Genomic DNA, 25,411 nt, shown 5'->3' with positions numbered 1-25,411 from the left:
GTCATTTAAGTATTGTGCACTTAATACATGTTATAGCAGTCAGTATCTAGTAAGGGATGTTTAAAGTAAGTTCATATTTTCATCCTATTGTATCCCATGGTGAAGGTTTCTCGTGTAGGTATGTGACTAGCCAAAGGTGGGCACTACCAGGACCAGAGAGCAAGTAAAGTTCTATCACAGTTTCTGTAATTTTCGCTGGTTTTTTTTCTTTGTCAGAAAATGAGCAGCAAGAGTGAAATACTTATTTTTACATATATACAAGATATGCTGTAAAAGCATATTTGTTTACAAACATAAAAGTATTTGGTAACTGTTTTGATAAGAAAATTTAATGTATATTTTATATTATACCAAAAAGCATGTTTAGTTTTTTTGGAATTCTTTATCCTGAAATACTTGAAAAGGGAGAAGACTATTTATCTTTAAGCATGGCTGTGAAGAGTTAAATTAAAAATGAAGAACACTGGGGGGCTCCCGGTGGCTCAGTCAGTTAAACCTCCAACTTTAGCTCAGGTCATGGTGTCATGGGTTGTGAGTTCGAGCCCTGTGTTGGGCTCTGTGCTAACAGCTCAGAGCTTGGAGCCTGCTTCAGATTCTTTGTCCCCCTTTCTCTCTGCTTCTTTCCCACTCACACTCTGCCTCTTTCTCTCAAAATAAATAAATGTTGAAAAAAAAGAAAAAATGAAGAACATTAAAATAAGTCCAGAATAAGCTCAAATGTTTGGCCACATAGAATATTATCATTTTCAAAAGTAGGTGTAATAATGAAGGCTTTATAAGCAGTTTTTAATCCATAAATACAGTAGGCATATTGGTATTTTGGCCATTTGGAAAATAAAAGCTGCAGCGTCAGTATAGATCTGAGACGTCTCAGTTCAGTGGATTTAATTCAGTGTATTTATTTTTTTTAAAGTTTGTTTATTTATTTAGAGAGTGTGTGTGTAAGTTGGGGAGGAGCAGAGAGAGGGAGGCACGGAATCCCAAGCAGGTTCTGCACTGTCAGCACAGAGCCCGATGAGGGGCTAGAACTCAATAACCCAAGATCATGACTCAAGCTGAAGTTGGGTACTTAACTGACGGAGCTACCCAAGTGCCCCTCATTTCAGTGTATTTAAAGTTAACTGAAGTTGACATCAAAATTTTTAGAGATAGGTTTATTTACAGTGTCTTTTAATAAACAAAGATTTTAATTTAAAAAAAATTTTTAATATTTATTTTTGAGAGAGAGAGAGCAAGCACGAGTGGGGAAGGGGCAGAGAGAGAGGGAGACACAGAATCAGAAGCAGGTTCCAGGCTCTGAGCTGTCAGCACAGAGCCCGACATGGGGCTCGAACCCATGAACTGTGAGATCATGACCTGAGCCGAAGTCGGACGCTTAACCGATTGAGCCACCCAGGTGCCCCCAAAGAGTTTAATTTTAATGTAATTATTTTACATCAATCTTTTCTTTCATTGATTTATTTAGTGTTTGTATTTTTATCTCTCCCAAGACTTTGCTTATGTGAACCTTAGACAAACTTATTGTCCTGAGTGTTGTTTACTTTCAGATTTTCTATTTTGTTGTCTTTCTGTACTGAACCATGTATTTTAATGTCTTAAATTTTATCTTCTCCTGTTCAACTCTTTCATTCAATTTTTAGTTTAGTAATGACATATTTCGATTCTGGAAGTCCATCCCTTCCCCCCAGATCTGACTGGCCATTCCAAATAGTTTATTTTATGAGCTTACCTTTGTAATTCCATATTTTATTTCTTCAAATATTTCATATTCTTTAGTGTCTTCCTAGTAATTCTAATGTCAACAGCCCTTGTTGGGGGCTGGTTCTAAATGTTTTGTCATTTGTTTTCGCTAGCTTTCTCCAGTTTTGCTTGCTTCCCTGTGTGTATGGAGATCTCATGTTGTATGTTTTGACTTGATCTTAATTTGTGACAAATTTATAGATCTAAATGGAGCTTGTTTTTTTTTTTTCCCAAGGGGATGGGGGTTGCTTCTGTGTGGAACCAGAGACACATTAACCTCAGACCCTTAATGGTCCACACGCAATGCAGGAGTCCCAAGCTGTCTGTAATCTTTTATTTGACTGTATGTTTCTCCCTTTTTCTTTTCTGTCCTGCTTTTCATGCTCATAATTACCTTTTTATAAGGTGAACAGCCTGCCTTTTTGAACACTATTTTTGTTGCAAAATTTTGATTTGTTTCCTTTTAAAAAATTTATTTATTTAAATTCAAGTTAGTTAACATACTGTGTAGTATTGATTTTAGGAGTAGATCCCAGTGATTTATCACTTACATATAACACCCAGTGCTCATCCCAACTAGTGCCTTCCTTAATGCCTTTCATCCATTTAGCCTGTTCACTTCCCCACCACCCCTCCAGTATTCCTTAGTTTGTTTTCTGTATTTAAGAGTCTCTTACGGCTTGCCTCTCTCTCTGTTTTTATCTTATTTTTCCTTCCCTTCTGCCCCGTGTTCATCTGTTTTGTTGCTTAATTTCCACATCTGAGTGAAATCATATGGCATTTTTCTTTCTGTGACTGTCTTATTTGCTTAGCATAATACCCTCTAGCTCCATCCATGTTGTTGTACATGGCAATGGCAATTCTTTTAGATTACTGAGTAATATTCCATTGCATATATATATATATATCTGAATATATATATATTTGAATATATATATCTGAATATATATATCTGAATATGTATTTCATTGCATATATATATCTGAATACATATATATATCTAAATATATATATGTATATATACATCTGAATACATATATATATCTAAATATATATATGTATATATACATCTGAATATATATACATATATATCTGAAGCAGGCTTCAGACTCTGAACTGTCAGCACAGAGCCCAATGTGGAGCTTGCCCCAGAAAGTGCACTGCTTAATCCCCATCACCTATTTCATCCATCCCCCCACCAGTCTTCCACCTGTTAACCATCAATTTGTTTTCTGTAGTTAACAGTCTGTTTCTTGGTTTGCCTTTCTCTCCCCTTTTATCCCCCTTTGCTCATTTGTTTTGTTTCTTAAATTCCATATATGAGTGAGATCATATGGTATTTGTGTTCTCAGAGTGACTTATTTTGCTTAGCATAATACTCTCTAGCTCTATCCATGTCCTTGCAAATGGCAAGATTTCATTCTTTTTCATGGCTGGGTAATATTGCATTGTGTATATATACCACATCTTCTTTATAAACTCATCATTCGATGGGCATTGGGCTGTTTCCATAATTTAGCTATTATAGATAATGCTGTTTTAAATGTTGGGGTGCATGTAACCCTTTGAATTAGTATTTTTGTATTCTTTGGGTAAATATCTAGCAGTACAATTGCTGGATTGCAGGGTGGTTCTGTTTTAACTTTTTGAGGAAAGGGAGTCTGTTTTAAAACTATTAAGTTTAGGGGCACCTGGGTGGCTCAGTTGGTTAAGTGTCCAACCCTTGATTTAGGCTCAGGTCATGATTTCACAGTTCATGAGACTGAGTCCCACATCTCTGCTCTGGTGGCACGGAGCCTGCTTGGGATTTTCTCTTTCTCTCTCTCTGCCCCTTCTCCACTCTCTCTCTCAAATTAAAAAATTAAAACTAATAAGTTTAGCGAATGTGAGATATTTTTATGAAAAGTAAGAAACAATAAGAGCTATAGTGTCACACATTATAATTAATTTTAAAGCAAAATGAATTTCACATGAGTCTAATTTACTTTTATTGTATAAAGATCTGAAGGAAATGCTCAGTCTGTTTTAAAATGTGGACCATGAGCTTTCATTTTAGTTATGGAAAGGTACACTTTTCACTCATTACTGTGTAAAATGGATTGAAGTTTGAATTTTTTAAAGCACTAAGTCTTATTTTTCTTCCTCCATGTACATTATCTTTGAGACTTCAAGGACTTGTTAAAGCCATATGAATTAGTGGCAGTAATTTACATTAGCTTAGTTCTAAGTTCCTGGTGAATTAGTGGAAATTGGTGCCTGGTCTTTTGTTAGGTGTTAGCTGGGCTGTGATAGGGTCATTAAAAGGGATGGTAAAAGACAAATGAGGAAGAGCATAATATTTTAAAAAATACTTAAGAGTCAGTATTTTTATTTAGTTAAAGTAAAAATATCTAAAAAAAATTAAAAATACCTCACATTAATGTGCTATGAGAAACACCATGTAATAATACTGAGTTATAAAAAGAGACCAGCGCTGCTATTTCTCAAGGGATTGATTACAAAGAATTATGATTCACTAGACAGACAATACGTTTGCTACTGAGGAGACTGATTGCTCTAATTTTCAAGCAAGTAACTGTTAAGTTACTGAGCATCTTGCCTCCATCTGTAAAATGAGGGTATTTTGCCTGTTTTGATAGCATGGGGATTATCCCAGTGCATTTTAGGTCTCTGCATTAATAAAATAATTACCCAGTACCTGTACAGTTCAAAAGTTGATACTAGTTTTTTGGTAGATGTCAGATATAAAGAAAATGTAATTTTTCCTTTTATCAAAACTTGTTTAATAAATTTTAAAATACATTTTGCATGCATCTCTTTGTTTCCTCTTAATAACCTGATGGGGGATGTTATCAGGTATAAGAGATGTCCCCAGTTCTGCAGTTGGTAGGCTTTGAGAGAGGGGATTTCAATAGGTACTAGCTATGTCAGCTCTTCCAAGAGTACAACATCCAGTTATAACTCAATGACATTGCTGTGTTAGAAGAAATGCCATAACTTGACTTCTCTGTATGTTTTTAAAAAATAACCTTATTTGAATCAGGGACAGGCATGAAAACTTTATTTATCACTATTTTTTTAATGTTTTATTTATTTCTAAGAGAGAGAGAGAGTGAGCAGGGGAGAGTCAGAGAGAGAGAGGGAGACAGAATCTGAAGGAGGCTCCAGGCTCTGAGCTAGCTGTCAGCACAGAGCCCAACGTGGGGCTCAAACCCACGAACCGTGAGATCATGACCTGAGCCGAGGTCGGACGCTTAACCGACTGAGCCACCCAGGTGCCCCAGGAGCTGAAAACTTTAGAATCTTTAACAATTCTTTCAGTATTTTCTCAGAGTCTTATAGCTTCTAGGTGGTGGATCCTCTTTTAATAGTTGGATTTTTGAATGAAATGATATTTTCTCCTTGTAATTCTTACATTTCAGAATTTTTGTTGCGCTTTGTGAGTCCACCTTAGAGTGGGGTATGTGCCACTGAAACTCAGGAGAGAGATTGGGGGCTCATAACATTGTTTGGAGAGCAGCCCCTTTGGGATAATATTGAAGGTGCTGGGGATAATGGCAGGAGATGGGTGGGTGGGGAGAGAAACATGTGGTTGGATGTTGACAATTTTGAGAATAGAATGTTAGAGTGATGGCAACGAAGATGTGGAAAGCCCTAAGTGAGAGAGTACCAGGTTAATGATTTAGGACTAATTTTGGAGAACAAGGGCCATATGGTGATTATTTTAGAAAACATGACAGACACAGGGTAAGAAGACAAACGGAGCAAGAGAGGCCCAGAATGCCAACTGAGTGACTGGAGTGGAGGGATTGGGGATCCGGCAGGAAACATCTGCCCCACTGGAGGTCAGGTGAATGACAAATATTGCTCAAGCACCTGCTGAACATTGTGTGTAGAGCTTTTTTTGAGAGGCATGGAATCTAGGAAGAGGTATTTGTCTATGAACTTGGGCTGGTGTGCAGACTTTCTGCTAAGATTCAATGACTGTAAGCTTTGTAAGTTGGGCAAATTTTGACGTGTTATTGTGGGGCTTGTTTGTAGCTAGGGATTTTCTGAAGACTGCTTTTACACTAAATGAGTTGTTATCACTCCCACAAGTAAAGCAGGCCTGCATTTTAAGCTTTACTAGTGTTTGTGTAGGATGGCTCTACCGTGGGTGGGAAGAATGTGGGAGCTTTCTATGTTTGCCTATCCTGAATTTTAGCTCCTTGGATCTTTGTTGAGGAGGCTGAGAGAAGGGGATGATACCTTGTATTTTAAGATGATCAGAACTGGAAGCATAGAGTTTAGAAATGATGGCTCAGGGGTCAGATTTAGGTTTATCTTTGCCACCCACTACTAGCTAGGAGTATTACTTTTTCCATTTGCTCATTTGGGTATACTGTAACCTATTTTACAGGATTGTTTTGAATAGGTATAGTGTCTATGTATGTGCTGTGTAATGGGGTAGAGTATGGTGCAACACTTCATCTAAATGACAGCCTAGGAGTACTCCTTGTCTAAATCTGGGAGGGAGACCTGGGCTCTTATGTGTTTCAGCAGAGCCTGCCCCTGGTGGCAGTTAGTTCAGTCAACAGTAGAGAATACAAATTGGAGAAGGAATTTTGAAGCAATTAGATTTATTTTTAGTCTCCATTATACCAATTGCTCTTAATATTTTAATAACTTCTTTAATTGAAATGATATGACTTTTTATTTTAGAAAAAGAAATTAGGTTTCAGCATCATGGAAACCGTGGCCTTTACCCAGGTAAATAACATGTTTGCAAACATGTTATTTGCCCACTAATGGAAAGAACCAGTAGTGAATTCCACAGGACTGTATTATCACTTGTCTCCTTGTTGTTTTGGAGGCTTTCCCATAAGATTTACTAGAGAATAGTGGAGGTATTTATTTCTTAGGTTCTAAGAAATAAGTGTTATTCCCAAAGCTTTTGTGTCCATTAGACCAGTACTCTGAGCAACTCTGGGAAGTGCTGCAGCTCTCATGTTTTCTTGTAGAAAGACTGGAAGCTCAGGAAATCTCAGTGATTTTTACCTTGGTTAGTGGCAGAGCTGGAACCAAAAACTGGGTCTTTCTTTTCTACCTTCCCTCTCAGACCTGCATGTCGAGGGATGCCAAGAGATTCAGCCTTAGTTATTTCTTAAAGATGATGTCAGTCAGAAATAAAGATAAGGATTCTCCAAATGTAGGAATTTCAGAGAAATAGTTTGTTCCTAAATCACAAGCTCATTCAGTTTAAAATGATTCCTATAATATGGTGCTCATTTATTACTTTAGATTCATTGCCTCAGTAATGACTTTCAAATAGGACTCTATTATTAGAATGATTGGACTGAGGTATGATTGGACTAGAGTTAAGAGGCTGCATTACTATAAATAGAGTGAGATAAAACATTTTATAGAATCAGATTTAATTTTTATGAGGTCTCATAAGTTGGAACCTAGGATTTTCTCTAAAAAGATACTTATTTTGACCAGTTTCCAAATAGCAGACTTCCCACTGTGGGATTTAAGTTGTAGATTGAGTGGCTGCTTAGGGGAATTTGGGAATTAAATTATTTCCCCTGGGACTTTTAATTATGTTACCTGAGGCAGAGCTTCATTAACTGCTGCATCAATAATTTTCCTAACCCAAAGGCTTGAGGAAGTAATATTAGTACACTGATTAGAGAATCATCTAGAGACCAAATTAAAACAGAACAACCCTGAAAGTTTTTAGTGGATAAGGGAAATCTGTGTGGTCTTTGACATAGTCATTGGAAAAGACCTTATTGGTANTTGATCCATTCGTCCGTTGATGGACACTTAGGCTCTTTCCATGTTTTAGCTATTGTTGAGAGTGCTGCTATGAACACTGGGGTACATGTGCTCCTATGCATCAGCATTTCTTTATCCCTGCCCCAAGGATTTTTTAATTAGTTATTCTATATTCAAAATATCCCATCAACAGACAAGTTAATATTTAGTTGAAGGAGCAATAAAAGCACAATGATCTGTGGTTTAGAAGAGTACTAAGAATTTTTCCCATAATTAGAGTGGAATTTTTAGGAAATGATGTATCACATGCTAAAGTTGAAATGCATAGGGATGAGAGTGGGAAGGTAGAAGATATATTTTACCATTGGTATCTTGAGATGATGTCTGATATTGAATGTGACTTCTAAGCTAATGTGCAAATAAACAAAAAATTTTAAAAGCGGAAAACTACCCCCACCTTCAAAGAAAAGGTATGCCAAAGATGGAAAGCACACTTCAGATCATAGTCTTTGAATCAATGATTTTTTGCTAACAACAACTGAGGGGTGAAGGCTTAACTAATATTTCCATTTGGAATCAGGAAGTTTTTTGGTATGCTTTCATGCTAATGTTCATATAGGACCACATTATGCTAGTAGCAATCTTGGATCATTAATAATTGATATACACATATATCATATACATATATACATAATATATATATATCATATACATATACCTATATGTACATAATATATATTACCTGAATAATTGCTTTATTTTTCATCTCAGTAATAATTTTGGCACATGACAGTTTGATTAGTAAATGTTATTTTTATTAACATTTTATTTGATTTTTTTTTTTCTCTTTCTTCTGGTTCCAGGGTGTGGATGAATGGAACATAGCTCGCCTAAATACAGTCTTGGATGTGGTTGAGGAAGAGTGCGGTATTTCTATTGAGGGTGTAAACACCCCTTATCTCTATTTTGGCATGTGGAAAACCACATTTGCGTGGCACACCGAGGATATGGACCTCTACAGCATTAATTATCTCCACTTTGGAGAGCCCAAGTCTTGGCAAGTTTCATGTTTAATATTCATTTGCTTAGGAGTTTTGAAATTTGGGCAATATGAACCTACTGAAGAGGATTTTTTCACTTTGGTGAATTCAGATTTACATGAGGTGAAAGTTTTTGAGTGTAATAATTGATTATTTTCTACTCTGCCCATGGTTTTGCTCAAAACCATAAAGCTAGTGGTGAGTTGTATATCTAAAGTGGCTTGCATACCATTTTGTGGGCCATGGGTTGATAGATTCTGTGGTCTTGAATTTGTTAGGCATTATTATTTTTTTGAGCATTTGTTGGAAAGTATGCAGAAAATAGTTAAGAGTGAAAGTTGACCTCATGGATGTGGAGTATCTGGTAATCTTAATGATCTTCTGGTCCAGCCTCTTCTAAATTTAGGATAGGAGGGATGAATCAGGAGGCCTATCATCACTCTTTGGGTGATGGGCTTGGGGAAAGGAATAATAATGTTATTGTTAATATGTGTTCTTAACTATATAATAGTTAAGGAAATAGCAGTTTCCTGTGTTTGTGAGCCTCTTTCCTCATCTTTCTGAGCAATGACTTAAGATGTACCGCTTTGTAAAATATATCATGTAGTACACATATGTAATCATTAGTCAGTCACCCTGGTATCTTTTTTGCATATCCAATTTCATGTTTTGAACTTTTTGTGTGTGGGTTTTAGCCTTAGGGGAATTTATTTTTATTTTAAATTTTTTAATGTTTTATTTATTTCTGAGAGAGAGAGGCAGCATGAGCAGTAGAGGGTCAGAGAAAGCCCGATGAGGGGCTTGAACTCACTAACCATGAGATCATGACCTGAGTCGAAGTCGGTCGCTTAACCGACTGAGCCACCCAGGCACCCTGGAAAGAATGTTTCTGATGGATGTGAATATGATAGGATGCTCAGGTGTTTTTGTCAGGCCACTAGCTTTCTAGCCTCCAAGTTAAAGATAATGGTCTCTTTCCAAGTTCTCCTGTTGATTTAGTATAGAGATGTATTAATTTGGGGATAATCTCCACCCCCATTTTGCCATTATTACTTGCCTTTAGGTTTTATCATTTGGTGAGATGTGAAGTTGTGAGCTTTCTCCAAAAATTCAAATATAGCAGAAGTTCCTAGTGATCAAAAATGACATATATTTGGAAGGCAAATTTTAGGTGGAAGAGGAAAGTTCTTAGGACATACAAGAAAAATCCAGGCAGTTCTGATTTGCTGTGTAGTTTTGTGATCTAAAAAAAGTTAGAGGGAGGCAGTTTAACTTCTTTTAAAGGGTTTTTACTTGCACATTTCACTTGATAAATTCTTGGCATTCTGCTCTCTTAATGCAATAAATCAAAAGAAAACATTTTTAGTAGGTGGTCTAGGACTCAGAGAGGCTTTTGTGACAGAATGGTATGATGGGACTATTCATGACATAGGTGTTTCCTGAGGGCCGGTTTTGAGCACATGCTTTAGGTCCTGAGGGTCTCTGTCATATTTCTTCAACATCGCTGTAATGTCTCTTAAAATATCATCCTTTAGTACTTTGGGGACTTAGCTTTAAAGGACTTGGAGAGATATTTTACGAAATCCATAGGCATTTGGGTTGTTTCTCAGCTGCATATTACCTCTGTGCTCTTTATGACATTCACTTTTAATGTGAACCAAATTAAATGAAATGGATAAATTCAACATGTTGGTACAATCTAATGTATAGGCAACAATGTACTATATATTTTCCTTAAAAATCTGAAAAATTAGTAACAAAACTTTTCTGGAGGTATTTTAGAAATCAGTTAATGAGACTACCTGGAACAATAATTTGAGATTTTAGTATTAGAGGAGTTTAGATGATATCTCTGCTTATTTTTCAAGAAAGATGATCCCCCTCCCCCACTCCCCATATCCATGCTGCCTTGGGAACAGGATTATGTTATCTCCTAAAGATCATTTAGGGGAGAGTATTCTGGTTAGAGAGAAGACTGCTTCTAGAGTCCTGTGTCTTTGAAAGAATACCACTGTTCATGAGTGAGAATAATTATGCCCATTTTCAAAGATTTCTTTCTGCTAACATCTATATTTTCTGTAGTTAATTACTCTATTAGTTATTATAGACATATAGATTCCATTATATGCATTAATGGTAGATTTATAATATCACTATTATCTTTAACCTTGACTATTATTTATAATGATAAAATAATAAAACACCTCAGTGAGTTATGACTGCTAATCTACATTCCATTTTCTAAGATAACTACTGTAGGAAAAGAATGATATAAATGACTAAGGATATTTCCCAATAGATTTAGGAAAGATTATATTAGTTCAGCATAAATAATTTTGAGGTAAATTCTGTTATCATTAAAATTCATTTTTGTACTCATCAAAATATATTTTAAGTGGGTTTTGAAAGATGGTAGAAACAGTACAAATTAATGTAAATATTGGGAGGTGGACAGTGTCTGTTGGCAGAATTTAGACTCAAGAAACCAGCAATCTGGACTCTAGTCCTTATTCTGCTGCTAACATTTGTGGCTTTGGCCAAATAACTGTACTTCTTTGGGCCTCAATTTACTCACCCACAAAATGACAAGGTTAATCATGATGATCTCTAATGGTCTTATTCTGTGATTGGTGATCAGAACCATGGGAATATTTTTACTTACTCTGTCTATGTAATGAGAAGATGAGAAGGTGACGTCAAGTTCTCTATGTACATATGAGTACCTGTACTGGTTCCTTTCTTTTGTCTTCTCCTTGTTGAGTTTTATGTGGGATGGTTGCCTTTACTTTTGTCCAGGGGGTGCCCACACTTGGGCTTGACTTCTCTGACCTAAACAATGTGTCTTCCTTCTTCTATCCTTATAGGCTGGTGTTGAACTTCAACTTGAACTACTACTACTACTACTACTACTACTACTACTACTATTACTACTACTACTACTACTTCTACTCCTCCTACTCCTCCCCCTTCTACTGCTACTTCTCCTCTCCCCTCCTTCTTCTGTCCCTCCTTCTCTCCTTCCTCCTCTTTCTCCCTCCTCCCCATTTCTCTCCACCTCCCCTGCCCCTGCTCTTACCACTTCTTTTCCTCCTTGCCCTTCTCCTCCTTTCCCTCCTCCTTATTCTTTTCTACCTGCAGGCATCAAGTTTTGGAAATGATTATTGCAAAACTGCCTAAGGCTCCCTCCTTAATTCCGTGTCTACACTGGTCTCTGCTGTCTCCTGCCTGTGTATTCCTTAGTTTTTGCCTGAAGGCTTTCTGGACCATGTGCTGCCCCTACTTCAGATACCTGTTTTTTCACTTTTCATGTGCTTCTGACTGCCTCCTCACCCTTTTCTGTGTCTGCCTTGAAGTTGGGGTCTATGTCTGTTTGCCTTTGAATCATCAGCACTTAACACAGGACCTTAACATAGGACTTAACATAGGACTGAGGCTCTGTAATTCTTGTTTGAATCAGGAGAGTGTTAAGTTGTTTTACAACAATCTGTTTAGGGACAGACAAGGAAATATATAGAATATTTTATAAAGATTTTTGTCTAAAGTGTAACTATTAAGAATACTCAGTTTCCTGAGATTTCTGGGTAGCTGTAGTTATGCACAGCTCCAGATGGAAGCCCTCTGACATACTTCACTGGGCACTGAATGTGGCAGATTTTGGCCAGTAAGTGTTCATGAACATGGGGCTATACTGAAGAGACTAGAGGAGGTGATGATTTATTTAAACATTTTTGGCATAAAGGTTTAAGGGAGAAATAATGTTTTAAATAAGTGGATAGAAAACTGCTTTAGCAGTTAGTGGTACAGTATTTATTTTCTCGGAGTGAGCACTGACTTTGGAGACAGAAGACCTATTTTAAAATCTCAGCTGAATGACTTAGGGAAAATCACTGTTACTTCTTTCATCATGAGTTTCTTTTGCTGCTGAACAGAGGAATGATTTATTCTCTGTCTCTTTATAGGATTGCTAGGAGAGTTCAGGGATATACTTTGTGTAAAAGTGTTTTGTAAACTGTAAAGTACTATACAAATATTTTCAATTACTATTATTTTAATAACATTATGAAAAGAAATCATTTTTTTGGTCATAATAATGACTCAAAGCCTGAACTTGGCATGATGTGTCTATATATAATAGAGGTTCTGAGGATAAGTAAAATATAATTTTCCCTTTCAGTTGTTATGTGTGATAGTGTTAATTACTGTGGGATATAGAATTTGGATGGTACCTTGAATCCTTTTTCTGGAGATTGTGTCCAAACAAAGTGAATATGATACTCTTGGATTTACTCTATAAAAAATGAGAAATGAGTTTTGAAAGGACGTCTTAAGTTCTGAAAAGGTCTAAAATCAGGAAAGAAGTTTCTCTTGCATATTCTTAGCAAATTTAAGAATGGGCTTTAGAATTTTGGACTTGGCTAAATTTTATTCAACTGTGAGATTCTGTAAAAATAGGATGCAGCATTAAGAAGTGTCAGATTGGGGCACCTGGGTGGCTCAGTTGGTTAAGCATCTGACTTTGGCTTAGGTCATGATCTCATGGTTTGTGGGTTTGAGGTCCCCATCAAGCTCTGTAATGATTGCTCAAGCAGCCTGGAGCCTGCTTCAAATCCTGTGTCTTCCTCTCTCTGTGTCTCTCCCTTGCTTGTGCTTTCTCTCTTTCAAAAATGAATAAATGTTAAAGAAAATAAAAAAAGAAAAAGTGTTGGATCATTCAAGATAGATACAAATTTAGTTTGATGCTTTTTCATTAGATTATTTGTTCAGTGTTGTGTGGTATTAAAGAGCATGGGTTTTGTACCCGAGTCTTGTGATTTGGGTTCTGGCATTACTTTTTACTGAGCATGTGACCTCGGCTACTATTATATAACTTCCATGCCTCAATTTCCTCTTTTAAAATGCTCAGATGGTTATAAGGTACTTGTGTGGATGAAATGAAATACAATGCACAAAGCATGTACCATGGCTCCTGATATATCCTAAGTGTTCTATCAAGAACATTTCATACATTTTAGTTAATAAATACATATTGCATGTCTTATATATAAGACCTCATAGATCTTGTATTAGTAAGGATTTCTGGTTCTAAATGACATACACCTAGTTTAAGCAAAAGGATATTTGCAAGTGTATATGGTTGGGGTAAGCTAGAAGCATGGCTTAATCCAAAGATCAGATGCTTGCATTGGTTTTTAGTCTTAGCTATTCTCTGCATCTTTCCCTCTCTCCATTCACTCCTGTCCGTATCATCTTTACCCCTTGCTCTTTTTCCTCTTCCTTTCTTTTTTTTTTTTATATTTTTATTTATTTCTAGGAGAGAGAGAGAGAGAGAGAGAGAGAGAGAGACAGCGTGAGCAGGGGAGGGTCAGAGAGAGAGGGAGATACAGACTCTGAAATAGGCTCCAGGCTCTGAGCTGGCAGTCAGCACAGAGCCTGACGCGGGGCTTGAACCCACGAACTGCGAGATCATGACCTAAGTGAAAGTCGGATGCTTAACCGACTAAGCCACCCAGGCGCCCCTTTCCTCTTCCTTTCTTTCTGGGTTAGAGGAGAAGCTGTTTACTTAAAAATAAGTATTTGATTATTTTTGAATTTTAGAATTCAAATCTTTTTTATTTTTTAAATATTATATTTCTGAGAGAGAGAGAGAGAGACATCATGAACAGGGGAGGGTCAGAGAGAGAGGGAGACACAGAATCTGAAACAGGCTCTGAGCTAGCTGTCAGAACAGAGCCCGGCGCGGGGCTCGAACCCATGAACCATGAGATCATGACCTCTGAGCGTGTGCTTAACTGACTGAGCCACCCAGACGCCCTCAAATCTTACTTTTTTAAAACAACAAACAAGTTGGTGTTAAATTGATCTATGCATGTTTAATATATATCTTCTCCATCAAAGTGTGAGCTCCTAGAGCAAGAAGCCTTGTTAGTTTTGTTCACTAGCACATATCCCTTGCCTGGCACAGTATCTGGCATGATCGTGGCATATGTAGGTATTCGATATTTGTTAAATAAACAGTTTTATGGAGGAATTTCTTATTGAGAGTTTTTCTTTAAACACCTAGTACAGAACATTGCTTTAGGGATTGGATAGCCTGATAACATTTAATGATACGTTGAATTAGCTATCCGTTGTATTAATTCCTACTTGTCCATTTAAGTTTAGACTCATTAATATATTCTAATTGTAAATGTTAAGACTAATTGGGCGATGGTGATAGCTGTATCCTTTTGATGGTTTGTATGGAAAAAATACTGTTGGTAGTTTGTTTAGTATTTTGGACTTGGTTAAATTTTATTCAACTGTGAGATTCTGTAAAAATAGCATGCAGCATTAAGAAGTGTCAGATTCAAACAAACAAAGTAGTTTGTTTCTGGTTGTAATTACTATTCCTGGGGAAAATTGCCTTCTAAATAGGAAAAATAGACTTGTATAAATACTTTATCCAAGTATTAATGAAATTAACTGCATAAGTTATTCTGATCATTTTTAGGCATATGGATGCATAGTTTTTAAGGTATTATTAAAAAAGGTATAAGAAATTGGAAATATACTTAAAAAGTATAGTGTTCATTTTGTACTCAGCTACTGGTTATATTAGTTGGAAGAAAAGGGTACAATGATAAGTGGTATCAAAATTATTATTGATGAAATGGATTATAGATTACTTAGACCTGAGCTTGATTGGGGATAAACACTATTGTACAGGCACACATACACATGCGTGTGGTCCATATATTGAGTCTCATAGATGCCTGCTCAGCAGAGTTCCCTAAAAGAAGTATCTGTGAGGTCTGGTGTTTGCAATTTTCAAAGCAAATCTCACTGTTTTCATTGAGCAATGTAATGCCTTTTTACTAACTGATCCGTAAGTGTGTATTCTCATACAGGAACTCTGAAACTTATATTAAATACTCTTGGTATACCTGGAAGACATAGCAGGGGCTTGTAAATTCCTCCAGGATGCATCTTATTGTTGATACTTTCACTTAAGGCTATCATCGTCACCTACAAGAACCAGAGAAACTTCTTCAATGAAAAAAAATTGCTGAATCAAATTCATAACTCTCAGGGAAAAATCAGACTATTTTAAATAGCAAATTTATTTACTTTGTAGTTCATGGAAAACAAACATGAGTGCTGTAAGTTTTGCAAATTACCATGCAAATGTTGTAGTTCAATAATTACTTTGCCTAGCTTATATTTTCCCCCATATTTCTTCCCTCCTTTTCAGATGGTTTTAATCTTACTGTTTAGATAGTACTTTGTAGAAAATATTTGTTTTGCAAAAATTATTCTTTGACTTGAGCATATAGGAAAATTATGTGTGTGTGTACAAATGTGTGTGTAATTATACATCTACAGATAGGCTTGCAAATAGATTTGTGTCTTCTGTGATCTCAAATGTATTCATTCTTTGTAAGCTTACTTTTTAAGGAGGAGGGCTTGACTAGGGTGGTGAAGTATGTTTTGGTTTTGGTGACTCTATTCCATTCAGTGAAGGCCTTTTATGTGTGCCAGGAACCATGCTAATTACTTCAAGAAAGCACAGAGGTTTTCAGGGGCACCTGGGTGGCTCAGTTGGGTAAGTGTCCTACTTTTGATTTCAGCTCAGGTCATGATCTCACAGATTTGTGGGCCTGATCCTTGTATCGGGCTCTGTGCTGACATTGTGGAGCCTACTTGGGATTCTATCCCTCCCTCTTTTTCTCTCCCCCTCCTCTACTCACGTAGACATGTACTCTCTCCCTCTCTCTCTCAAAATAAGTAAAATAAACTTTTTAAAAAAAGCACAAAGGTTTTCAGACTTTATGTAAATGAAGTTTCTTTAGAAGGTCAGTATATAAAACTGAAAATAAAGGAAGAGCTGACCTGGCTGAAATGTGAGGTGGGACATTTGGTGGGACAGTCTCCTTCAGTAACTTCTTCCTTGAAGCACTTTCATATGGAAACACTGGGCCCAGGATGGGGGGTGAGAGCGGGCATAGAAAACAATTTGAAAGTCAGTCATTTGATCCTCTAGTACTAAAAAATTTATTGCTGATTGTGTTATCTGTTGAATATTTTGAAGATTATTAAAAAAATTTTTTTTAATGTTTATTTATTTTTGAGGGGGGGAGGAGGGGCAGAGAGAGAGAGAGAGAGACAGCATCCAAAGCAGGCCAGAGGCTCCAAGCTGTCATCATGGAGCCCAACATGGGGCTCGGAACTCATGAACCACGAGATCATGATCTGAGCCGAAGTTGGGCACTCACCTGACTGAGCCACCCAGACACCCCAGTATTTCAGAGAGTATTAAGGAGAAGACTTCTTTTATGTGGCCTGTATTTGATATCAACTAACAATAGTACTTTTCAGGGAAAAAATGTTAGTATTGTGTAGTACACAGAAAATATTTAATGGATTAAGTAATACAAAATATATTCTTTCTTGAAAATCAAGTTTTGTGCACTTATTGCTTTTGTAAGGATTTCAGGCAAAAAATAACTTGAGTTTTATGGTTGCTCAGGATATTAATTTACATGTATATGGGCACTGAACAATATTTTGAATCCCAGATGAAAAAGAACTGCTTATATTTTTAATACTCTGTTATTCACTNGATGTGGCTGGTAGAATTTCTCTTTTTCACCTAATTGTTCTGTTAGGAGATGGGCCATAAGATAGCATAAGAGTGGTCCTGAGCTCTGGCTCAGTTCCTTTGCTTTGGGGCTTTTTTCCTGGTCTTGTAGGGCCTCAGCTCAAATACCATGTTCTCTAGGCCATACTTTTAGATGCCTCATTGTTAGTGACACCTCCTTACAAATACATTCATTGTAACTCAGGTTGCTCAGGAAGCCCACTCTGAAACATAGATTTGTGTGCTAGAGGTGTCTGTGATAACACCTATAGTGGGGACGGAAGGCAAGGACTGCCCAGAAGGGGGAGTAACTGCGTAGAGGGGGAGGGATGGCAGATCCCACAGACAGCTGGAGCTGTCAGGCTTCTTCCGAATTACCCCACATTGAGGCAAGAGAATCTGGCTTTTATATTCACATATGGATCACTCATTGGATGTGGGCTGCCACTGCCTCCCATTCTAGAGGCCATGATGTTGGGAGAGGGAGTATGACTTTGGGTGATTGTGAGTGCGGTGATCACAGAGGCTTCCTTTAGTGAATGCAGTGAGGGCCTCATCTGGAAGGGGGCACCTACCACACCAGCCCTTATAGTTCTATGTTCTGTTTCTCACATTCATCTGTTTTTATGAACTGAAAATGAAGTTAGCAATCCTCTCTTTTCCACAGTTAACTAATGAGACTTTATACTTTTAAAATATGAGTGCTTAAACTTTAATAAATGCACAGATATTAAAACTTGTTAACATCATCAGTAATGTGAAAATGTAACATAATCACACATACAAAATACATAGTTGTTCAGTCTTCTTTTTGACACAGTTAGGAATATGCCCTGATCAAAAAGTATGTTGTAAATTAAGCACTTAAAAAAGATTGAGTGTTTTGAAATATGGGTAGGCACTTTACTTTTTGATTTATGAAGTTTTGTGTAACAAGAACTCAGGAAAACTTTTGTACTGGTTTAATGGCTTTGTTCTTTATATCTGCATTTTATTTAAAGTGCTGTTGTTTTTTTCTTGGTGTATACTGTAAATTTGGTTTGAGAGGTTAGTGATATTTTTGTTTCAGTTGTGAGTTTTAACAGTCATAAAGGTATGGAGCACCTGGGTAACTCAGTCAGCTGAGTGTCCAACTTCAGCTCAGGTCATGATCTCACGGTTTGTGAATTTGAGCCCCACATCTGCTGTCAGCCTGTCAGTGCAGAGACAGCACATCCTCTGTCCCTCCCCCTCCACCTTGTGTTCTTCCCAAAATAAATTAATATTTACCAAAAAAGTGATAAAGGTAGGAAGGGTAGCTGGGAGAATAATTCTGTGTAAATGTTGGAACTTTGGTCTGGTAGTTGCAGGCATAAGACTTTCTTCCTAAAGTTGGATCACCCTCTAGTGATTGCAGTGATCATTGTGTATGTCCTTGGGGAGGGAGGGGCTTATCAGCCCCTCTCACTTCCTTTGTGGCAATTGGTGAGGAAACAGGAGTGGAATACAGGGCTGGAAAGCACATCTTGGGGTTTGGAGTCCCATCAGTCTGGGGTTGGATGCCAGCTCTGTTGTTCTTCTTGCTCAATTAAATTAATCCCTCTAAGCCTTGGTTTCCTCATCAGTAAAATGGAGGTGGTAGTAGTAGAATTTGCATTACAGGATTGTAGTACATGGTCTGGTGTGTTAAAATGTTCCATAAATGGTAGCTGTGATGAGCTGTTATAGTATTGCTTGGTCCTTATTCTTTTCACAGAGTTTTCAACACTTTAATAGCTAACAAGTCAGGTGCATAAATGTATGCCAGTCAAAGTGGGGAGTCAATTTAGACTCGTCTATCAGAAAACAGTCATTGGGGATGTGAACTTTATCCTTTTTGGGAGATGACTGTAAGAGAAACTTAGAGAAGAGGAAACACAAGAAGAGGAAAGGGCTACTTCACATGCAGCCTCAGTTAAGGGAAGGGAGTAAAGAACAGCCTTGTTTTGGGGCGCCTGGGTGGCTTAGTCGGTTAAGCGTCCGACTTTCGCTTAGGTCATGATCTCGCAGTTCATGGGTTCGAGCCCCGCGTCGGGCTCTGTGCTGACTGCCAGCTCAGAGCCTGGAGCCTGTTTCAGTCTGTGACTTCCTCTCTCTCTGACCCTCCCCTGCTCATGCTGTCTCTCTCTCTCCTAGAAATAAATAAAACATTTAAAAAAAAAACAGTCTTGTTTTAGGACTGATCTGGTTGAGTATGGCATGGACCTGGAAGGGTTCTCCCTCTGTGCTGGGAGCTTGGTTAAGACCTCCCTAGTTGCTACAGGGTGGGCTGAAGCTGGACCAGCATGTGGTGCCAACAGCACCTGTTGGTGAGACTGATAGAAGAACTCAAGCAGTTACCTATGTCAGACAGCACAGTGACAAAGATATGGGCAGGGTGGGGTGGGGTAGCTGAGAACATTTCTTTGTAAGCACATTAGTGACAGTCCCAGGCTTCCCTCCCAAATTAGGGAGACTTTCAGGGAGTGATGTGAAGTAGGAGTTTCCCTTTGAGAAGTGCTGATAAACACTTCTAATGGACGAATGGACTGAGCATACCTTGAAAAGAGAAATATAGTAGACCACTTCGTAGAGAAAACCTGAATCAGAGAAATGGATCTACTACATTTTGAAAAATACACCTTTACTTACTGGTAGTTTGAAATGTCAGCCTGATATTATTCATTCAAGATCGTGTTTATATTACACCCATCAGGATAACATTACTTTAGGTCTCTTCTTTGAGTAAACCACCCAAAGATGTGCTTAGAGGGATTATTCTGTTTTCCTTGGCCTTCAAATTAGATGGGCGTTTTTTTTAATTCATAAAAGACTCTGATTTTAAATAAAACATCACCCGGTAAATATCTAATTAGTGTGTTCATAGTTCATTAGTAATTCATAGTTTCTTTATATTAGCAGAATTGTTGACAGTATTTATTATATCTCAAACAAAAACACTGTCCTAAAGGTTAAGTGAGCAATTAGTAATTTCAACAAAACAGTATGTACTTGAGGGTATATAGTGGTAGGCATCTTATTTGGTGGGTTTCAAAGAATACAAAGAAGGGCAAGACACATTCCTATCCTCAATGAATTAAGAATTAGCTGCATAACCAGGCAATGGTGTAGTACACAGTAGAGTGCCTGGCTATGAACTGGGTAGTCACTATAAAAGGTATGTTAGGATAATTCATGTGAAAATTTCCAGGTTGTGTAGTCATTCTCTCTCTCATAGAACTCAGTGGCTATCCAGTCAAAAGTGATTATGCACACTGAATAGCAGGTAGCTTTGGAAAGTAGTAGATGATAAATACTACATGAAAAATATAACAGAAGGGCTCTGGGAGAAAGGGGTGACAGAAGGGGTGAGATTGCTGAGATTTATAGTGGTCAGTGAATGCTTCAAGGAGGAGATGGAATCTGGGCTTGGAAGGCTGGGATTTGAAGTAGAATGGATGGAACTGTTTGAGGTGAGGAGTGGGGTTAAAGCCCATGGAATAATTGGAATAATTTATAGTCTAACTTAGAGAAGACTGTTGATATTTAATGCTAGGGCTAAATTATATGTGTGGGAGGTCCTTGAANTGAGGTCCCAATCGTTTATTTTTGCTCTTGATTCCCTTGCTTTTGGGGATGTGTTAAGCAAGAAGTTGCTGCGGTGGAGGTCAAGGAGGTTAAATGGTCTTATGATAGTGTTTTGAGCACTCTAGCTGCCCAGGGAGATTCAGGCAGAGTGTTTAATTATCATAATAGTCTAGTTGGTGGCAAATCAAAGTTGAAATTGATGCAATGCTAAGGGAGATAGATACGGGGTTTTGGGTATAGAGCGCATAGGATTTGTAACTGGCAATGGGAGCAGAGAGATTGAGAAATCAGGAAGAGTTGACTTAGTTTGGAAGGCTAAGGAAAAATGGAGTTATGAATGCTTGGAGAGAGAACCATTTTAAAGGAAGAAGAAGTCATGAATTTCATCTTGTGTATGTTTAAACTTCTGAAGTGATGGGATATTTTCATAGAAACATCTAGGAACTTTTCCAGGCCATAGTGAGGTCTATGGTAAGTCCCTCTGCATATGGGCCCTCCAGCTTGTCTCTGTTTAGTCACAAGTTCCTTTTGCTACATAGATTTTAAACAGGTAGGAAAATGATATGCTCTGATTGGGCTACATAGACTAGAGAGGGTAAGGCCAGAGGCAGGGTGACCATTTAAGAGTTGAAGCAGTACTGTGTATGATGGAGAATTGTGGCCTGGATCAAGATGGTAGCAGTGGGGCTAGAGAAATAAATGCATGAGATTCATGAGACCTCTCTTGAACAGGTACAAGGTAGAACAGATACAACTTGGGGATTGATTAAATAAGGGGAGTACAACTACAGACAACTCCAACATTTCTGGAAAGTTGGATGGATGGAAAACTCTGGAGGAGAAGCAGGTCTGTCAGGAAGAGGTTGGAAGATTCAACTTTTTGACAAATTGTATTTGCGGGTTGTTAAATGGATTTGTTGAATAGCTGGTTTGTTTCAGCGGTTCAGAGCTCAAGAGATGCTTGGAATGGAGATGTGGTTCAGCACCACAAGGAAGGTTGTGAAGCCTTGAGTGAAGTTGGTTCTTTCAGGGAAAAATGTGGAAGCACTAAAATACGGAGTCCTGGAGAATGTCACTGTGAAGTTTGGCAAGAGCAGAAGGAAGACAATCATTGGAATTGAGTTAGATCGTGAAACCCAAGGAAAGTGAGTGTTTCAAGGATATGGCAAAAAATTCCAGAGAGGACCACGTAGGTAAGGACTAAAAAATATGGCACCCTTTGTCCAAGCAGTTATGTCAAGAGTGATAAAAATAAGATTCAGGTTGGAATGGATTCCAGGGTGAATGGGAATGAAAAATCTGGGAGTATTTTCCTTTTCCCCATATCCTTCCTCTCCTCCATACCTTCTATCCTGCAGAAGCAGGAATATAATTCATCACTTAAGAGTGACAAAAGTCAGCAAACACTGAGCATCTGCTCAGCTAGTGCTTTGTTCTAGGGGAAAGACACTCACACTTACCACTAAGGAGCTTGAGAAAAGAGCAGGGAGGCACAAAGGTAAAAAAAATAAAAATAAAAAAAAAAATTCTGAGTGCCATGGTGGAGGTCTGTATTCCATATGGCTGATACAGCAAAAGAGGGAAGGGGAGGCTCTCCCTTGGATGACTCAGGGTGAGCTTGGAAAAAGGAGTGTTTTTGTTGACTGGACAAAACTGAGGGCATGTAAAGCTAAGAAATAGGGAATGGAAAATGGTGGAGTTGTGAAATAGCAAGGACACTGGAAAGAGCTTCAAATGATTAGTTAAAACCAAAGATCAGGTTTGATTGGAACATCTGAAAAGTTGTCAAGATTGCAGCAGGCCTGTATGCCCTCCAGAGGAGTTTGGCTTCTGTCCTTCAGGTTACAGTCAGCCATTGAGATGGTTCAGGGCTTTGTCATCATCAGCTGTAGTTTGCAGAGATGACGTTAGTATGCTGTGGAGTGTAGTTTGGAAGAATGTGGGGAGCACACCTGTAATCTTCAGTTACATCTTAGTGGCTCAAAGAGCAAGCTGCTTCAAGGCGACACACTTAGTGTGTTATGGTCATGTGTCCAATTTGAAGATTTGTTACATGTGTAGCATATGGAGAAAATCTTTCTGATGATTAGCTTCTAGAAAAGTTTTATAAGTATCCTTTTAGAAGAGGACTTTACCATGAATGTTGGGTATGTGATTTTGTTTGGGTTGTGTGGGCTGAAAGACTATGTCAGAGATATTCATTATCCTTATATGTATGTTTATACTTACGTTTATAATTATATTTATATATATATGTTTATATGTTTTCTTTGAATAGATGATTGAATATCAGATTAATGAACTTTAAGTTTGATGCCAATTTTTCAGAAAAGAAAATCTGGATGTATATTTACACCCATGTCTAGCCATTTGTGGGCAAGAAGTATATACCTGTTACATGTGTGCAAGTGTGTGTGTGCACATGCACGTGTGTGTATGAATGTTATGGGGGACATGGCCCTCTTGTCTGGGACATGTAGAATTTTTTTCCCTTTTCTGGGTATATTTGGTGATGTAAACTGGGGATTGAAAACTGGTAAGAAGTGGCCAGTTTATAAATAAATTGGATGATTGTCATTTAGTTATGCTAAAGTTTTATCTTCCCAATTCAGTTGGAATAATTTCACTAACAGTGCCTTAAGGAATAGGATGTATGGTTGAATTTTCTTTCAGAGAATTGCCTAGTTACATCAGATCCAATTAAATTTTGCATATGTTATCAGTGGCATTAAATGCAACCAAGTGTGGTGTTAAGTAAAATGAGAAAAATTATTTTAGTAAAAAGTAACTTGTACTTCATATGTATTGAGCTAGTAAACATAGCATATGTAGGTCTTAAGAATATCATTTTTACTTAAAACATGAAATAATCATTTAACTTTATTTTTAATATCCTTAAATTTCCTCATTAAAGTGCTTATAAGATTATATAATAAATTTTCAGATTGTTTAAAATTTGTAAGTTCACTGTAAATAAGTTTAAGTATTTCACTTTTGAAAACACCAGGAACTAGCAATGAGTATTTCTGTACAGGGTGACTACTTTTTTTCTATAATCAAGATTTTAAAAGTCACAAAATCAATAAACGGTACTTTCTTTTTGCTGGTAATTTTTTATTTAAAATTTATTTGAGGGCACCTGGATGGATCAGTTGGGTAAGCATCTGACTTTGGCTTAGGTCATGATTTCATAGTTTGTTACTTCAAGCCCTGCATCAGACTCTCTGCTGTCAGCTCAGAGCCTGGTTCAGATCCTCTGTCCCTAACTCTCTCCCAGCCCTTCAAAAATAAATAAACTTTAAAAAATCTATTTGAAAAGTATAATGTTCTTAGTATTGGTGGAAGTATGAATATTGCTATAATAATTTTGTGTTTTATCCTGATATCAATAAAAACCTTTTGAAAGCTTAAAAAAGCACAGCAACCTAGGTTTTCTTAAAAACAAAGGCAAAAGTAACCAACAGCAAAACATAAAACATACAACCAAAAATAGCCCTGGATTTCTGGGTGCTTTGAGTGTTGGAAAAGAGGTTTTGGTCTCCTTTCTGTGGCTAACTGCCTCCCTTGTCCAAGTAGTTTACTGGCCTTGGGCCTTTGTTCCCTAATTTGTAAAATGTAGTTGGGATGATGAGCTTGGGGTATTGAAATAGGTGGTTTATAAGTTTATTTTTCTTCTGTCTAGTGTCCAAGGGATATGACTATGTGATTGGTTTTCTTATCTCAGTTTGTCTGAGTGGAATTTGGCATTGTTTTCTTTGTTTTTGTTTTACATGACATTATCTTAGGATACTGAGAGCAGTTATAAACCTAAAATTTTTATTTATGTTTAAAATTTTAGGTATGCAATACCCCCGGAACATGGAAAACGACTTGAAAGACTAGCTCAAGGTAAACTTGCTTTATATGTTTTTCATCTAGACAGATTCTTTGTTTTTGAGGTATCTTTACAGTGTGGAATCTCACTTTGTTAGTTTTACTCTTTTTAAGTTAATGACTTTTTAATGTTTTTCTAATTGAACAATTAAATTTTATTCACATTACTGTGTGAATATTTTTTCCTGTTGCATAGTCTTCATGATTATTTTAGTTGGCTGCTTAGTAGTTCATCAAGTAATTGCACTTAACTATTTTGGTTATTTCCAATTTTTTTTCTCTTTTATATAATTTTTAGTACAGATATACATATATGTAACTTATTTAACATTGTGCTAATAATATTTTTCCTATTTTATTATTAAAATTTTAAGTGTTTATGTTAGAGAGAGGGAGAGAGAGACAGAGTGCAAAGTGTGAGCGGTGGGGGGTGGGTGAAGAGAGAGAGGGAGACACAGAATCTGAAGCAGGCTTCAGGCTTTCAGCTGTCAGCACAGAGCCTGATGTGGGGCTCGAACTCATGAACCGTGAGATACTGACCTGAGCTAAAGTTGGACACTCAGCTGACTGAGCCACCCAGGCACCCCTATTGTTTTCTTTTTTTAAGTTACTCTGTTGAGATAAATCCCAAAGAGTACTGATGCTGCATCTCAGGGTGCAGGTATTTCATGTTGTCCTATCATTTCACCAAAGGGTTGTGTTAAATCTCCTTCTGACTCCTGATTTGGCACCCTGGGTGTGGGGTTGCTCTTATGGAAGTATAAAGATAATATAACCAGATAAGCATGAGGGTATA

At 37.4% G+C, this 25,411-nt stretch overlaps 1 protein-coding gene across 6 annotated transcripts in view; it reads left to right on the top strand.

The window, feature by feature from the left end:
• Window positions 1–25,411, top strand: part of KDM4C (lysine demethylase 4C) — a 426,956-nt gene that overhangs the window by 70,727 nt on the left and 330,818 nt on the right. For all 6 annotated transcript variants that reach the window (XM_077774817.1, XM_077774795.1, XM_077774812.1 and 3 more), the window contains 2 exons: window positions 8,364–8,557; window positions 24,581–24,630. In XM_077774817.1, the coding sequence (XP_077630943.1) occupies window positions 8,364–8,557; window positions 24,581–24,630 (244 nt within the window). The remainder of the gene's footprint in view (window positions 1–8,363; window positions 8,558–24,580; window positions 24,631–25,411) is intronic.

Source organism: Crocuta crocuta, unplaced genomic scaffold (assembly GCF_008692635.1).
Source record: "Crocuta crocuta isolate KB4526 unplaced genomic scaffold, BGI_CrCroc_1.0 scaffold251, whole genome shotgun sequence".
NCBI classification, from domain to species: Eukaryota; Metazoa; Chordata; class Mammalia; order Carnivora; family Hyaenidae; genus Crocuta; species Crocuta crocuta.
The sequence above is the reverse complement of the archived record's forward strand: the minus strand, read 5'-3'. Positions and strand labels throughout refer to the sequence as shown.